This window comes from Xyrauchen texanus, chromosome 17 (assembly GCF_025860055.1).
Source record: "Xyrauchen texanus isolate HMW12.3.18 chromosome 17, RBS_HiC_50CHRs, whole genome shotgun sequence".
Taxonomy (NCBI): Eukaryota; Metazoa; Chordata; class Actinopteri; order Cypriniformes; family Catostomidae; genus Xyrauchen; species Xyrauchen texanus.
Window position 1 is genome coordinate 16,025,608 of NC_068292.1, and position 16,378 is coordinate 16,041,985.

General features: G+C 38.3%; 1 protein-coding gene across 2 annotated transcripts in view; it reads right to left on the reverse strand.

The window, feature by feature from the left end:
• Positions 1-5,103: 5,103 nt before the first annotated feature.
• Positions 5,104-16,378, reverse strand: part of LOC127658318 (centrosomal protein of 192 kDa-like) — a 42,531-nt gene continuing 31,256 nt past the window's right edge. For both annotated transcript variants that reach the window (XM_052147548.1, XM_052147547.1), the window contains exons 40-48: positions 15,036-15,141; positions 14,595-14,802; positions 14,198-14,274; positions 12,856-12,951; positions 12,487-12,606; positions 12,124-12,233; positions 8,724-8,853; positions 6,421-6,479; positions 5,104-5,848 (exon numbers count right to left, since the gene is read on the reverse strand). In XM_052147548.1, coding sequence (XP_052003508.1) covers positions 5,716-5,848; positions 6,421-6,479; positions 8,724-8,853; positions 12,124-12,233; positions 12,487-12,606; positions 12,856-12,951; positions 14,198-14,274; positions 14,595-14,802; positions 15,036-15,141 — 1,039 coding nt within the window. In that variant the 3' untranslated portion in view covers positions 5,104-5,715. The remainder of the gene's footprint in view (positions 5,849-6,420; positions 6,480-8,723; positions 8,854-12,123; positions 12,234-12,486; positions 12,607-12,855; positions 12,952-14,197; positions 14,275-14,594; positions 14,803-15,035; positions 15,142-16,378) is intronic.

Below are 16,378 nucleotides of genomic sequence, written 5' to 3' on the forward strand. Positions count from 1 at the left end.
GAAAGTAAGTCATATGCACCTGGGATGTTAGGTGGATGAGTACATGATGAGAGTATTTTCATTTTTGGGTGAACTATCCCTTTAATGCGAGACTTCCTTTCCTACATCCGCCATTTTGGGCGCTCCAATTTCTCCGATTTATTTAAATACTCCTAATTAAAATGTGCTCTGTCTTGGGATAAATAGTCTTTTGGTATTACTAGCCTAATTCCTTTTTATTAGATATTTACTGAATATGATATTTAAATAGACAAGACATTATGCAAGATCATGACAAGTCATTTTCACAAATCATATTAATATTGTGCCTTTATGTGGTGTGTAGTGGGCTAAAGCACATAACTATAAATCAGAAGGTCACTGGTTCGATCCCCACGGCCACCACCATTGTGTCCTTGAGCAAGACACTTAACTACAGGTTGCGCTGGTGGGATTGTCCCTGTAATAAGTACACTGTAAGTCGCTTTGGATAAAAGCGTCTGCCAAATGTGTAAATGTAAATGTAAATGTATTTTGTCCCATTGTGATTTAAATCTCTTTTACAAGATGGACCTGGGGCCTTCATTCATGGATAACTCTGTTATCTGGCTTTCACTGTTGATGATTTGACATGATCCAGGATGGCTTGGTTCTTCGAAGCTCATCCCAGATTTGCTGGCATAGCAACAGGTCAGTAAGCTCAAACCTGCTTGGGTCTTATTTCACGTAAACATGATTAGATTTATAGGCTTTATAAGCAGAGGTGATACAGGAAGTCTGTCGCAGCCATGTCTTCTCCATTTTTACGAGGTCAACCTGTTGCAGAAGATGCACGAATAATATGGAGAGATTTCAGAATTCAACACACAGTGCAGGATAGACTGGATCCTTTAGTGCAGCGTGATAATTTACTTTTAGACCGATATCGTTTTTGTCGTGAGGGAATCATTTGCCTGATTCATTTGTTGGACCCTCATATTAAAAGTTCAACTCGTCGGAGTCAGGCTTAGTGAACTTAGTGAAAAGTGCTGTCAGCCGTGCCATTTGCAAAGTGTACCTGGCACTCAAGCCATTTTTGGGGTGTTTTGTTGTTTTTCCGAGTTACTTAGACCTCAGGTTATGAAACTGAATGTTTTCACCATGGCAGGTATATTATAATTCTAATCAAAGATCATGCACTCATGTGTCCCCCAGGCTTCCCAAACGTGACTGGTGCCATAGAATGCACACACATTCCAATCAAGGCCCCAATTAAGGTGATTTTGTGAACAGAAATGGGGTTCACAGTATAAAGGTGCAGGTAGGCTACTATTAAAATTATCTTAATATTGTTGAGCTTTGAGATTATTAATAGTATATTAAGATAAAAGGTATTGAATCAAAGATTAAATGCAGTTGACTGACATGGACTGAATAAAGTATCTTAGATAGTGTGCGACTCGATGTGCCTTATAACCAACGTTGGGGCAAAATGGCCTGGATCTGTGCATGACTCAAGAATCTTCAGAGTCACATTTATGCAAATTATATGAATCTGGTAAGAGAATATAGAAATGTCAAGCTCACTGTATTAAAAGCACTTATTCTGGGCCTAATTGAACTGCATTTTTCCATTACACAGTTGATTATGATGGGATCCTGCTTGGAGACAGGGGCTGTGCCTGCAGGCAGTGTTTCATGACTCCATTCCCTGACCTAAACCTCAGTCCACAAACCCGTTTCAATGCAGCTCTAGCCTGGACAAGGGCACACATTTGACCAAAAACTGAAGGGAAAATTTCAGTGTCTGAAAAGTCTAAGGGTTGCATCTGACAGGGCCTGCAACATTATTGTTGCATGCAACATTGCCACCATCAGAAAAGAGAGGACTCCTGTGGTGGAGGTGCTGCCTGATGATGACCTCCAGCCAGTGCACCTGGACCAACCAAGTGGAAGAGCAGCACGGGACAGAATTGTGGAACACCATTTTTGATTGACCTTTTTTAATAAAGAAAAGACACAAACATGCTTCGGCCCATATGCATTTCATTTCTGTATTGTTTTATTACTCCCAGTCAAAGGCAGCAATCAGTCATCTTTTACCTGCAATATGAGATATTGCTATGCACAGTCAACAATATGTGTCTGTGTGAAAGTGATTTAGCACTTAATCTGAAGTTCCCTCTCAAGCAACTCTATCTCCAGTTTAACTTTTGTTTTCCTCAAGTTGTCAATTTCAGTCTCTTGTAGGAGTTTTTGCTTTTTAAGTTCCATATATTCAATATTTGTCACAAGACTCCATTTTATATAGGGATCGGATGTCACCCTGTGCCTTTTGTGGAGAAATTAATACATTTACTCAAGAATAAAAAAGAAGAAATAATCTGTCTAATATTTTCCTCACCTCTGTACCACTTTTATGTGCAGACTAAGCAGCAGACGTAGGCCTCTCTGTTGATGTGTAAATATTTGTATGAACATAAAAAGATTCAACAACTAAGACATAAACTGAACAAGTTTCACAGACATGTGACTAACAGAAATAGAATAATGTGTCCCTGAACAAAGGAAAGAAACACTCAGTATCTGGTGTGGCCACCAGCTGCATTAAGTACTGGAGTGCATCTTCTCCTCATGGACTGCACCAGATCTGACAGTTCTTGCTGTGAGATGTTACACCACTCTTCCACAAAGGCACTTGCAAGTTCCTGGACAATTCTGGGGGGAAATGGCCCTAGCCCTCACCCTCCAATCCAACAGGTCCCAGACGTGCTCAATGGGATTGAGATCCGGGCTCTTCGCTGGCCATGGCAGAACACTGACGAGCCTGTAGGAAGGGTACCACATGAGGGAGGAGGATGTCTTCCCTGTAACACACAGCGTTGAGATTGCCTTCAATGACAACAAGCTCAGTCCGATGATGCTGTGACACACCGCCCCAGACCATGACGGACCAACCACCTCCAAAGTACAGGCCTCAGTGTAACGCTCATTCCTTCAATGATAAACGCAAGTCCGACCATCACCTCCATCATCATTTTGGTGAGACAAAACCATGACTCGTCAGTGAAGATCACTTTTTGCCAGTCCTGTTCCAGTGAAGGTGGGTTTGTGCCCATAAGCGACATAATTGCCGGTAATGTCTGGTAAGGACCTGCCTTACAACAGGCCTACAAGCGATCAGTCCAGCCTCTCTCAGCCTATTGCGGACAGTTGGAGCACTGATGGAGGGATTGTGTGTTCCTGGTGTCACTCGGGTAGTTGTTGTTGCCATCCAGTACCTGTCCCGCAGGTGTGATATTCGGATATACCAATCCTGTGCAGGTGTTGTTACACATTGTCTGCCACTGCAAGGATGATCAGCTGTCCTTCCTGTCTCCCTGTAGTGCTGTCTTAGGTGTCTCATACTACAGACATTGCAATGTATTGCCCTGGCCACATCTACACTCCTCATGCCTCAATGCAGCACGCCTAAGGCACGTTCACGCAGATGAGCAGGGACCCTGGGCATCTTTCTTTTGGTGTTTTTCAGTAGAAGAGTCAGTAGAAAGGTTTCTTTAGTGTGCTAAGTTTTTATAACTGTGAATTTAATTGCCTACCATTTTTAAGCTGTTAGTGTCTTAACCACTGTTCCACAGGTGCTTGTTCATTAATTGTTTATGGTTCATTGAACAAGCATGGAAAACATTGTTTAAACCATTTATAATTAAGATCTGTGAAGTTATTTGGATTTTTACAAAATTATTTTTAATATACAGTGTCCTGAAAAAGGGACTTTTCTTTTTTTGGTTACAATAAGCACAATATCCTGCGATTGATATGACATCATGCAACCAATCTTCTAATATATCACAATAGTTCTCCTGTATGCCTCATTTCACACACATAGCAGGAGCAGTTATGATTACAGTGTATTGAACCAGAAATAAGCATAAATATAAAGAGACAATAGGCTATACTCTATCTGTGAGCCACAATATGTGGCAAAAATAACATTACAGATAAGTCAAATTAAATTGAATGTAAACTATGGTGTATATTAATACAATGTGGCAGCCAGTATGTTCATATTTTAACTTTGAAACTAATATAAGAGATTTCCAAAGAGAAGGTGTATCAGTCAAGAAAACCTCATATATACAATTTTTCAGGTGGAAAAACTTGACAATTATGTCTACAATGGAATCTTTCTGCCTTTCTAGGAAGTGTTAAAGCCATTGTGAAACATTGCTCCAGTTCTAATATCTATACAGCTGGTGCATCCTCTGCCTCCGTAGACAGTAATGGAAACACCGTTCAGTTCACATGCTGTAGTGGTCGTCTGTGCAACTAGTGGAGCTGCTACTGTTAAACATCACATATAGCTACTGGTCCTACCACAGCTTCACATTACTCTCATCACATCTGAAAGGTTAAACCACATCCTGGACTTAGGAACTATTTATTCATAGTGATTCCCTTTACTGAAAATGCACTGTACTGGCTTTAATAACTTTGTCTAACTTAATTTTCCCATTACCTCATTGCTATAAGCTAGATAGTTTTTAATACAAATATAAACGGTGTTCCCACAACTATTGACAAATTAAATAAATTTTCCATGGCTTGTTCAGATGTTTGTAATTGTGCAGGATTTTAAATCCTTATCAATGGATACTAACATGAGCAAGTTGAGCAGAATTCCAAAAATGTACATATCACTACAAAAATGTCCTTTATTATTCCATGACTTTTTAGGATTTGATTAATTTCCATGACTTGTCCAGGCATGGAAATTAGTTTTAAAAATCACTGATATTTCCAGGTTTCCTTGAACCCCACTAAAAAAACGTTTTTTTTTTTTTTTTTTAAATTAAATGTAACATGTAACACACAAATTCCAAATATCTGGAAATGAACCAGGAAAAAAAAAAAAGAAGTTTATAGGAAATTTGAAGTTGTACAGCCATGTACAAAAGAATGTCTGTAATGGAGTTCACATTAAGTGATTGTTGCCAGATAATGTATATTTACCATGGTTTTAACTGTCTTTTTCTGCTTTCTTTATGAAAAATATCACTTTATAATATAAAACTGCAGTTCTTATACAACTGAAAATGCTAACATATGCCATCTTGAATGTGTGCTGATCTAATGCAAACAAAATACACTGGTAACTAAACTAAACTTCCAATAAGCCAATCTTTGTCTTTATTAAAGCTAATCAATAATTTAACTATTTTTGCTTACTAATATGTATCCTGCTTTTAAAAAAGGTAAAGTCAATAAATTCAGCAATTTTTATTTATCAACAACAGTGATTTAAAATAAATATATAGGACACAATAATATACAAAGACATTTGTGTTGTAGAGAGCATGTGCACTCAAACTAATGCTGATCCAGATCATCCTTTAAAATATTTTCCATGTGATTACACTTCTGTAAACCAGTGAGTTCACCTTGACCGATTTTTTGACCAGTAGAAAGCAATAGAAAAAAAAAAAAAAACAGGGACAAAAACATTACATCATTGATTGCAATGGTTGTGAAATATGGCAACCAAAAACTGATGCTGGATATATAATCTCCATGTTTTTATCCAAAATGCCATAACTATAAAAATAACAGTTGATAAAAATGACAAAAAATGGGAGTGAAACACTAAATTTGACATTCTTTTGTAAGGCACCTAGAGGAAAAGTCCAAGTCTCTGTTCAAAACAACTCATCATTAGCTTTTGCAGTGGCCTCTGCTTGAGGTTGATTGAGCAGGTCTTTATGGTAAGGCTTCTCCAATGAGCTCTACAGCGAGTTTAGCGTCTGTGTCCGTCTGCACGAGCAGCGTGCCGCAGAACTGGCCCGCAGCGGCCGGCACAAACTGCACAGGGAGGTTGATGTAGTGTTGTGATCTAAAGACACATGGACAACATTTAAAGGCATAAAAACAGACAAAAAGCTCAGAGGGTGATGTTAGACAGCAAAACACTGAATGGGAAAAAAGGAATTCCACACAATATGAGAAACTGCTAAAACAGATGTATTTATGGAGCAGAAATCAGAGCCAAATGATCTGATACGCCATAAATTTCATAAAAAAAATTAAAAAATTTTTTTTAAAAAGGCATGCAAAAATGCCTCAGTCTCAAAATGAACAAAGAAACATTTAATTCCACTCTTAAAACTGATAAAGTAGTTTAGTTCACACATAGTATGGGATGGCTATGCATACATTTTAACATGCCTACAGTGCAACAACCCAGGTAAAGACACTGCAATCACACAAACAGGCACATACACCAGTATAATTATACCTGTGACTGAGCTCAGAATCAGAGCCTTCACACCAGACATTGTCAGCAGGAAGCGATATCATACAGAATACTTCAGTGAAATCTGTACTTTCTATTACCTATTAATTTACTTGAGTAAATAGTGACTATTAATAGTGTAGAAATGGAAAAACAGAGCAAGAGAAACTCACCTTAGGGAATAATTTGAATGCTTGATGTGGAAAGGCTCTTTAGGACTTATGAATTTTAGCTGCAAAATCAATTAGAAAAGCTCAATATAAGTCTCATGCCACACATTTAGAAGCAGTAATATCACTCCACACCTTACATGCAATGGCACAGAGGCTAAGATGAAACAAACAACATTAATATGGTAATTAAAAGCAAGATGACCATTCAGTGAAACTGTAGACTTAAATATACATTTACAAGTGACATTCAAAACAAGATAATAGTTGAGGCATGACTGCAGCAGTTTACCAAGTACTCAAGTTTGTATTTACAGTTAAAAGTTAGAAGTTTACATACACCTTAGCCAAATACATTTAAACTCAGTTTTTCACAAGTCCTGACATTTAATCGTAGAAAACTTTCCCGGTCTTAGATCAGTTAGGATCACTACTTAATTTTAAGAATGTAAAATGCCAGAATAAAAGTAAAGAACATTAATTATTTCAGCTTTTATTCCTTTCATCACATTCCCAGTGGGTCAGAAGTTTACATACACTTTGTTAGTATTTGGTAGTATTGCCTTTATATAGTTTAACTTGGGTCAAACGTTTGGGTAGCCTTCCACAAGCATCTCACAATAAGTTGCTGGAATTTTTGCCCATTCCTCCAGACAGAACTGGTGTAACGGAGTCAGGTTTGTCGGCCTCCTTGCTCACACACGCTTTTTCAGTTCTGCCCACAAATTTAAATCAGATTGAGGTGATGCTGCCACACCCATGCTTCACGGTTGCGATGGTGTTCTTTGGCTTGCAAGCCTCACCCTTTTTTCTCCAAACATAATATGGTCAAACAGTTAAAAAAAAATTCAATAGACCACAGGACATTTCTCCGAAAAGTAAGATCTTTGTCCCCATGTGCACTTGTAAACTGTAGTCTGGCTTTATTACAGCAGTGGCTTCTTCCATGCTGAACAGCCTTTCAGGATGTCGATATAGGACACATTGTACTGTGGATATAGATACTTGTCTACATGTTTCCTCCAGCATCTTCACAAAGTCCTTTACTGTTGTTCTGGGATTGATGTGCACTTTTTGCACCAAACCCTGTTCATCTCTATGAGACAGAATGAGTCTCCTTCCTGAGCAGTATAATGGCTGTGTGGTCACATGGTGTTTATACTGATGAACGCGGTACCTTCAGGCATTTGGAAATTGCTCCTAAGGATGAACCAGATTTTGGAGGTCCACAGTTTTCTGAGGTCTTGGCTGATTTCTTTTGATTTTTGCATGATGTCAAGCAGAGGAACTGAGTTTGAAGGTAGGCCTTAAAATACATCCACTGGTACACCTCCAATTCAGTAAACCTCCTATAAGAAGCTATTTGTCTAAAGGCTTGACATCATTTTCTGGAATTTTCCAAGTCGCTTAAAAGGCACAGTTAACTTTATGTATACTTCTGACCCACTGGAATTGTGATATAGTCAATTAAATGTGAAACAATCTCTCTGTAAACAATTGTTGGAAAAATTACTTGTGTCATGCACAAAGTAGATGTCCTAAACGACTTTCCAAAACTATAGTTTGCTAATATTAAATCTTTGGAGTGGTTAAAAAATTTGTTTTAATGTCTTCAACCTAAGTGTATGTACAATTCTGCGCACGCACACACACGCACACACTCAAAAGTTTAGGGTAATTTACTTATTCTTTATTTTTTCACATTTTAGAATAATAGTGAAGATATCACAACTATGGAGTAATAGAAATCGAACTATGGGAATTATGTTGTGACAAAACAAAATCAAAACCGTTATATTTTAGCATCTTCAAAGTAGTCACTAGAAGTTTGCCTAGAATTTGCAGACATGTACTCTTGGCATTTTCTCAACAAACCTGAGGTATTATCCTGGGATGATTTTTAAACAGTATTGAAGGAGTTCCCACCTATGTGCTGGGAACTTAGTGGCTGCTTTTCTTTATTCGGTCCAAATCATCCATTTCCAAAACCGTTTTTTTTTTTTTTATAAATACAATTTTAGTTTTGTAATTAAATAAAATATGTTGGCACAATTATATTTTTGTCTACACAACTAATCATTCAAATATTTAAGTATATGCCTTCAGATCAAAAGAGTTTTAAGATCATGAGAAACATTTCAGTCAAGTGTTTCAAAACTTTTGAATGGTAGTGACACACACACACACACACACACTTAGCAAAAAAAGAAAAATAAATTTTTGTTTTCTGGCACAGCAATGAAACATCATGTGACATTTGATGGTCATTTAGTTTATTCTAACTCCTTAAGTCCAAATGTTCTTACCTCATGTGTGTTGGAGGAGTTATTTCTGAAGTTAACCTTCAGTGTGCTGGTGGTTCCCACACATGTGGCAGGAAATGTGTACAAACTCTGGGGTGCATACACACCTCTCTTTTGTGTCTCAGTCTGGAATCTAATTGCCACACAAGAGAATATTATAGAGGTAAATTTGAACTCTCACTTTCAACTGCTTCTATTTTCAGTAAACATTTGTATGAACATAAAGATTCAACAACTAAGAGATAAACTGAACAAGTTTCACAGACATGTGACCAACAGAAATTGAATAATGTGTCCCTGAACAAAGGGGGGGGGTTAAAATCAAAAGTAACAGTCAGTATCTGGTGTGGCCACCAGCTGCATTAAGTACTGCAGTGCATCTCCTCCTCATGGACTGCACCAGATCTGCCAGTTCTTGCTGTGAGATGTTACACCACTCTTCCAACAAGGCACTTGCAAGTTCCCAAACATTTCTGGAGGAATGGCCCTAGCCCTCACTCTCCAATCCAACAGGTCCCAGACGTGCTCAATGGTATTGAGATCCGGGCTCTTCGCTGGCCATGGCAGAACACTGACATTCCTGTCTTGCAGGAAATCATGCACAGGACGAGCAGGATGGCTGGTGGCATTGTCATTCTGGAGGGTCATGTCAGGATGAGTCTGCAGGAAAGGCATCATATGAGGGAGGAGGTTGTCTTCCCTGTAACACACAGCATTGAGATTGCCTTCAATGACAACAAGCTCAGTCCGATGACGTTGTGCCACACCACCCCAGACCATGACGGACCAACCACCTCGATCCCGCTTCATGGTACAGGCCTCAGTTTAACGCTCATTCCTTCAACAATAAACGCAAGTCCGACCATCACCCTTGGTGAGACAAAACCGTAACTCATCAGTGAAGAGCACTTTCTGCCAGTCCTGTCTGTTCCATCGAAGGTGGGTTTGTGCCCATAGGCGACATTGTTGCCGGTGATGTTGTAGCCTTACCAGGCAGGCCCTCAGTCCAGCCTCTCTCAGCCTATTGCGGACAGTTGGAGCACTGATGGAGGGATTGTATGTTCCTGGTGTAACTTGGGCAGTTGTTGTTGCCATCCTGTACCTGTCCCGCAGGTGTGATATTCAGATGTACCGATCCTGTGCAGGTGTTGTTACAAGTGGTCTGCCTATGCAAGGATGATCAGCTGTCCTTCCAGTCTCCTTGTAGTGCTGTCTTAGTTGTCTCACTGTATGGACATTGCAATTTATTGCCGTGGCCACATCTGCAGTCCTCATGCAGCATCCCGAAGGCACGTGCACGCAGATGAGCAGGGACCCTGGGCATCTTTCTTTGTGTTTTTCAGTAGAAGAGTCAGTAGAAAGGTTTCTTTAGTGTGCCAAGTTTTTATAACTGTGAATTTAATTGCCTACCATTTTTAAGCTGTTAGTGTCTTAACCACTGTTCCACAGGTGCATGTTCATTAATTGTTTATGGTTCATTGAACAAGCATGGAAAACATTTTTCAAACCATTTATAATTAAGATCTGTGAAGTTATTGAGATTTTTACAAAACAATCTTTAAAATATAGAGATCTGAGATCTCAGATGAGATTTCAATCTGATACAATAAGTCCAATATCATCGATACCAATACATCTATTAAATCAATGTTTTTGCGATTACTTGGGATACTTTTTTTTTTTATAGCCTAAACAGAAAATGATTATACTTCCGTTTTTACCCTTACAAAAATTAACCATTTTACTACAGTAACTATAGTTTAATCATTGTATTTAGTTATACCATAGTAAGCATGCAGTTAGCCATGGTTACTACAATATTACTGTAGTAAAACAATGGGTTCAGCACAAAAAAGAAAAACATGGTTACTACAATATTACTTTAGTAAAACCATGGTTAACCATTTTTTAATTACTTAACAACAATTACAAAAAATATGATTGGTTAGCAAATATCGAATCGCGTCTGAAATGAACGTTCTGATTGGTGGATCAGCTTATGGCACCTTTCCACTGCACGCTACAGTTTAACTTAACTCTTTACATTTCTGAGCTTGCTTTTCCACTGCAGTTTGGAGCAGTCTCAATGTGGGTGGGATTATATATTGATCGTCATAGTTGCGCCGCCTCTACTGCCGTGACATGATCTTAAACATGACAGAAACACACAACAAAGGAGCAATGAATGAATGGTGTTCTTGATTCTCGGGATGTGGATGTTTTTCACAGCAAGACGACAAACTTTGTTTCAAAAGAGGCTGACGGCAGCAAAAACAAAATACCGAAAAACAAAACCCAACAAAAAAAAAAAAAAAAAAACAGGAGAGTTTGGGAAATTATACACCAAAGCGCAGACCAGGACATCACTGTGTTAGCTCAAAGAAGACACACAAGGGTAAGCTAACCTGCCATCTAGCTTAAAGAAATGACGCTGGTAGTGATGATTTTCTCTGACCAATCAGTGATCTGCAGGGTTTTGATGTCACATTTAACATCGGATCGCTTGAAACCTTGACAGAGGTAAAAAAAAAAAAAAAGTACTAGGTACTATCCACAGTGGAAAACCACCAAAAAGCGAGCAGCTTCGAGTCGAGCCATAACATGCACTGGAAAATCCCCATTAGTCCAACTTTCTGTATTGCCAGTGCTCCCCAGTGAATCTCCATGCGAGAGAATCTCTGCACATTTTTTTTTAAATAATAAAACAATTCACTCAACGTTGCTGCAGCATCACGTTATTAGATTGAAAAAGTTTCAGGTCTACTAGTTGTTTTGGCGACCGCACATATCATTATTTATTTCACATGGGCATACGCAAAATCCTAAAACAGATAGGAGGGCATACGACGTATGTCTGCGTATGCCATAGACTACACGACCAGAAGCTGTTTCTCTAATTTTCTATCATTACCTCCACAAGGCACTGATCCCTATCGTTTGAACGTGTCTTGTGACGATGCAAGCGCTTGTCTGAGTGGAAGAAAAAGTTTCCATCCTGCACAAGTATTTGCTAATATAGCCTAATCTATTTTATTTCACTTTAAACCTTATGATTATTGTTCATGGTAAACAAATAATAATGTCCCTAGTTAAAAAAAATTATAATTTAGAATCTATATTTTTGTGCGAGGATTGATATTTTGGATACAACATCAGTATCGGAAGTATCGTTACTTTAGGATCGATCCACCAATCCCTAATACGGTGTCCTGAAAAAGGGACGTTTCTTTTTTTTTTGCTGAGTTTATAACATTTTACACAGTATAAATGTAGAGGTCAGAATTAAAATGGGTTGACAATAGTTGTTAATTCTTGTGCTGTGCTTTGCTTGAATAACATACACTAACAGTGATGTAATTAAGACAAAGATGGGCAGAGATACTTCAGATTAAAACAGCCTTACCCCATCTTTGAGCCTGCAGACTCCAGTCTCTTCCTGTTCTTTACAGTGGCTTCCGTTTTTACCAGCGAGCAATTTTCTTTAACACTGGACCCGTCGCTCGCTCTGATGCCCTACACACATAGCACTCTACAATAAAGTACTGTACAACAATTCTTAAGTCTTGCACATGCATTACTTTACTTCCACCTAAAGTAATCAAGACTAGTCCAAAAATAGTCCTAAAAGTGGCACTTTTGGCTAATAGCCCATGTTACTCGCAGACAGATATAAGGGATCAGGATTAGACAAGTTCTGTATTGTCACCTTGACATTACAGTTAAAAGTTTTCATAACTGGACTGAAGTTTGCATGTGTTAAACTTACAGTGCCACAGAGCTGGAAGCGAACTCTGCCCTTCAGCTGAGGTCTGGCTACTGGGTGGCACTCCAAATCCCAAAATTGGGCATAATCACCTCTGTCGCGGGGGATGAAAGTGATCGGTATCTGAAGAGAAAACAAGATTAGATTACAAAGCAAAGGTTCCGGGCGAAAAACCAGTAAACATGTCTCTAGAAAGCCAGAATAAATATTTAATATGTTTTAATGATTTTGCATGAAGACAAGATACATTTTTTTTTTTTTTTTTTTAAAACGTACAGACATCTGGGGGCTATATTTAGTAATGAAGAGCTGACTGGACATTATTCCATTTAATACATGTCTACTTGCCGTGTAATAAAGGATTTCACATACCTTCATACTTTCTTGGACCCCGAGAGTCCCAGACACCTTCTCACATCTGAAGGCAGAGTATGTGGCACGATAAACATCTCCACTGCTGTCCACACCCTGACCAAAGTTAAAACAGCACAGTCAAAACAAATCCTTCAGGAATAAGGTCTTAAAATTAGGGATACACCGAAATAAAAATTCTGGGCCGAAACCGAAACTCCAGAATGCACTTGGCCGAAAACGTACCCATTTAAAAAAAAAATACATTTTTTTTTTGTGTATAATTGTATTATACTTTTTCATTAATTTCATGAATTTAATGAATCTGAATCGAAAAACTACAAACCAATAAAATAAAATCACACTTTTATTGAAAGTAAAGTTTATTGAAAATTGGACAGAAAATATATTAAAACAATATTAAATATTATTCTTCATTCAGTTCTGTAACAATCAAATTTTACATATTTTATTAACAATTATCCAAATAATGTAAAGTTTTAGAAAACTATTATGCAAAGCAAGTCAAGCAATTAACTTAGCTAGCATCTTTCAAAAAGTTTAAATATGCAAGTCTTTTTCAATAAAACAACAGGCAAAACACAGAATGGCAGAGGGCCTCTATTATGTTCATGTAAACGTATGTCTACTTTAAGTGAAAATGATTGTGCAAACAACAGTGCATGACGGCAGTAACAGAACTAAATCCAACCTCAAACTGTAAAGTCTGACGGTCTCTCCTGTCAGAAAGCTCATCAAGAACATGAGATTCTGCACTGAACAGTCTCTCACTCTCTGTGCTGGTGCTTGGGCAGATAAATACCTGCGTGTAATCCGAGCAAGCAATGGAAAGCGGTTTTTATGCGCCAGTAGTCAAGGGGATTGTTGCTTCTGGCAATGGGTAGTTCAGCTAGATACGTCTCAAGTTGTGGTGTAGCTGCGCTAGTTGTGGCACTGCTGTAGATCGGGGCACTTTCCTGTAGAATATCTTGCTGTACTCTATATTGAATTGGATGTGGTGTATCAAACCTGTCGTGGAAAAGTTCTTCGGCACCGTACCCCCTCTTGAAATTTCTTGCTGAACAAACACTGCAGATCGCAAATATTATGTCCTTATCAGAACCTTTCAAAAATTTCCACACCGCTGACATGATCGGCCTTTGTTGGACAGCGCCGTGATAAGGGCTAGATCGATCCAGAGTGAAATCTCAGCACTGAGGTGCGGGGCGAAGAGGTATATATTTTCAGCCTTTTTTCTCTTTCGGCCAATAACCGAAAGTGCCTTTTTCGGCCGAAAATTTTAGGCAGCAATAATTTCGGTGCATCCCTGCTTAAAATGTACACAAGTGCCAACATCACACACCTTGACATATGGAGGAGCAAATGAAGACAGGTACCACCTCACCTCCTCTCCATGGTTCTCCACTTCTAGAGAACATTCTGCACAAAAGAAAAATGTTTCAGAGAGAAAGACGCATTCATACCATAATGAAGTACAACCCGATTAGCCAACATTTCATAGATCATATGGAATATCATATACGTCACTAACATTTATATAAAACATAAAATATTTGAGTTAAACCTCTAACATACACACAAAAAATATTGATATCGAATGACAAGATAATGGTTATATCGCACAAACCTAATTCAATACACCGATTTTAAAAGTTTTCAATAGATAACCATCTTTTTTTCCCACCTTAGTTATTGTAATTGGCTGAAGTATTAGAGATTCTACAGAGCGCTAGACTTACCTGATGATTCTCCAGAGGCAGTTGAAGGAAAGACCATGGTTCGGTTCTTAATCTCAACCTGAGGCTGAGTGCTGCTGCTCAGAGGTTTCTGTCCTGGTACATTGGGGGTCTCAGCCTGGGGAGGCAGTGGGCACAGAGATCGGTCTGTGGCACAGCTAGCGGCCGAGACATCCATGGCCAGATCCTGTCGGATCTGCACTTTAATGGACTACAGAGAAAGAGCAAAAAGGACAGAGAGTCAAGGAGAAAAAGGAAAAGGGGTTGATTATAAATGTGCTGTTCAAAAAGATTAATTTAACTAATGCGATTTGGGATGTAACAGGGCTTGACATTGGATCATTTTAACATATCAGCTTTAAAGGCTTAGCCAAACACACTAAACATAGCCATTAATTTCTAAAGCATTCTATATAAGGTCAGACAGACAATTGAAACAAGTACCTTTTGTTGATCATCACACTGTACGTATATCTGTCCACTCCAGGGCAGCATTGAGGACTTGGTTGCTAGGGAAGGATTGGGACTGATGAGGATTTGCAAGTGACTCCTGAGAGAGAGAAAAAAAGAAAAGAAAAAGGCTATAAATTAATCTAACATTTTGTTGCAATATCAAGTCACTTTGTGAAAATGAGAACGAAGAGTTTGAATGATTCAGTTTCAGGGGCCTGTACCATGAGGCCGATTTTGGCGGCTTTAGTTTTAGTTTAGTTTGAGTCAACCCTGTGTTTTAGGTACCATGAAAGTGAATCAACATTTAACGGTGTTCAGCGAAATAGTAATTTACACTAAATGGCTAATCTGCTCCATGGCAGGTTTTGTTCTGGGTAACAGATCGCTAACAGATATTGAAGAAAAAAAATAAAATAAAAAAATAAATAAATCAGCTGTTAGTAAAGTGCCATCTGTAATGAAATTAAAGGCGGGTGCACACTGTACGATTTATAATAGTCCATTAAGATTGTTGCTTGTCAGACTGTGCAATATGAACGATTGAAATCACAATGGCACACTGTGCGAGATTATGTCAGACTGACTGTGGTCCCAATCAGTGAATGTGACTCACTTTATGGGAGTGATGCAGAATAGAAGCAAAAAGGTACAATTTGCCCACCTCAGAGAAGCATATTTTTTCTCACTCTGAAAGTCGGACATCAGTATTTATATTGCTGTAATATCACTCCATCATGAGCATAGGCTCACATTTACAAGAAAGATGGATTTTGTCAAATAGGTCTATAATAAGACAACATCTGTCATTTTTGGTATTTGTGACAAGGTTGAGAATGAACGGGAGTGTGGGAGGTAACCTACAGTAATAATGAGCTTCCACAAGCAAATATTCATTGTGGAAATAAAGATTTGTGGCATGAAAAGTTACAAACTTCTCCGTTCACATTGGAGAAAACAAAAAAGGTACTATTACCCGCGTCTTTCTCCTCTTTTAGATTACGGCACGCAAAATTTTGAACGGCTGATAACATATCCCGCTAGTAACTTCCCTATGGATGATGCACAAACATGTCATAGATTTCTATAATCGTATCCAACTGTATTTGCTGATTTGGATTAAAACGTCCCATCCCCAGTATAAATAGTTCAATCTTTCCATTTTATTTTATTTATAAATAAAAAAAAATTGGAGTGATGTGAATCTTAACTAAATACGTTTACAGATGTTTAAAGTAAATTTATTAAAAGTAAAATAGCAATTATAATAACGTTGTAAAGAGAATGCATGATAAAAAGAGAAAATGCAATCATTTATTTATTTTCATTTGTAAGCC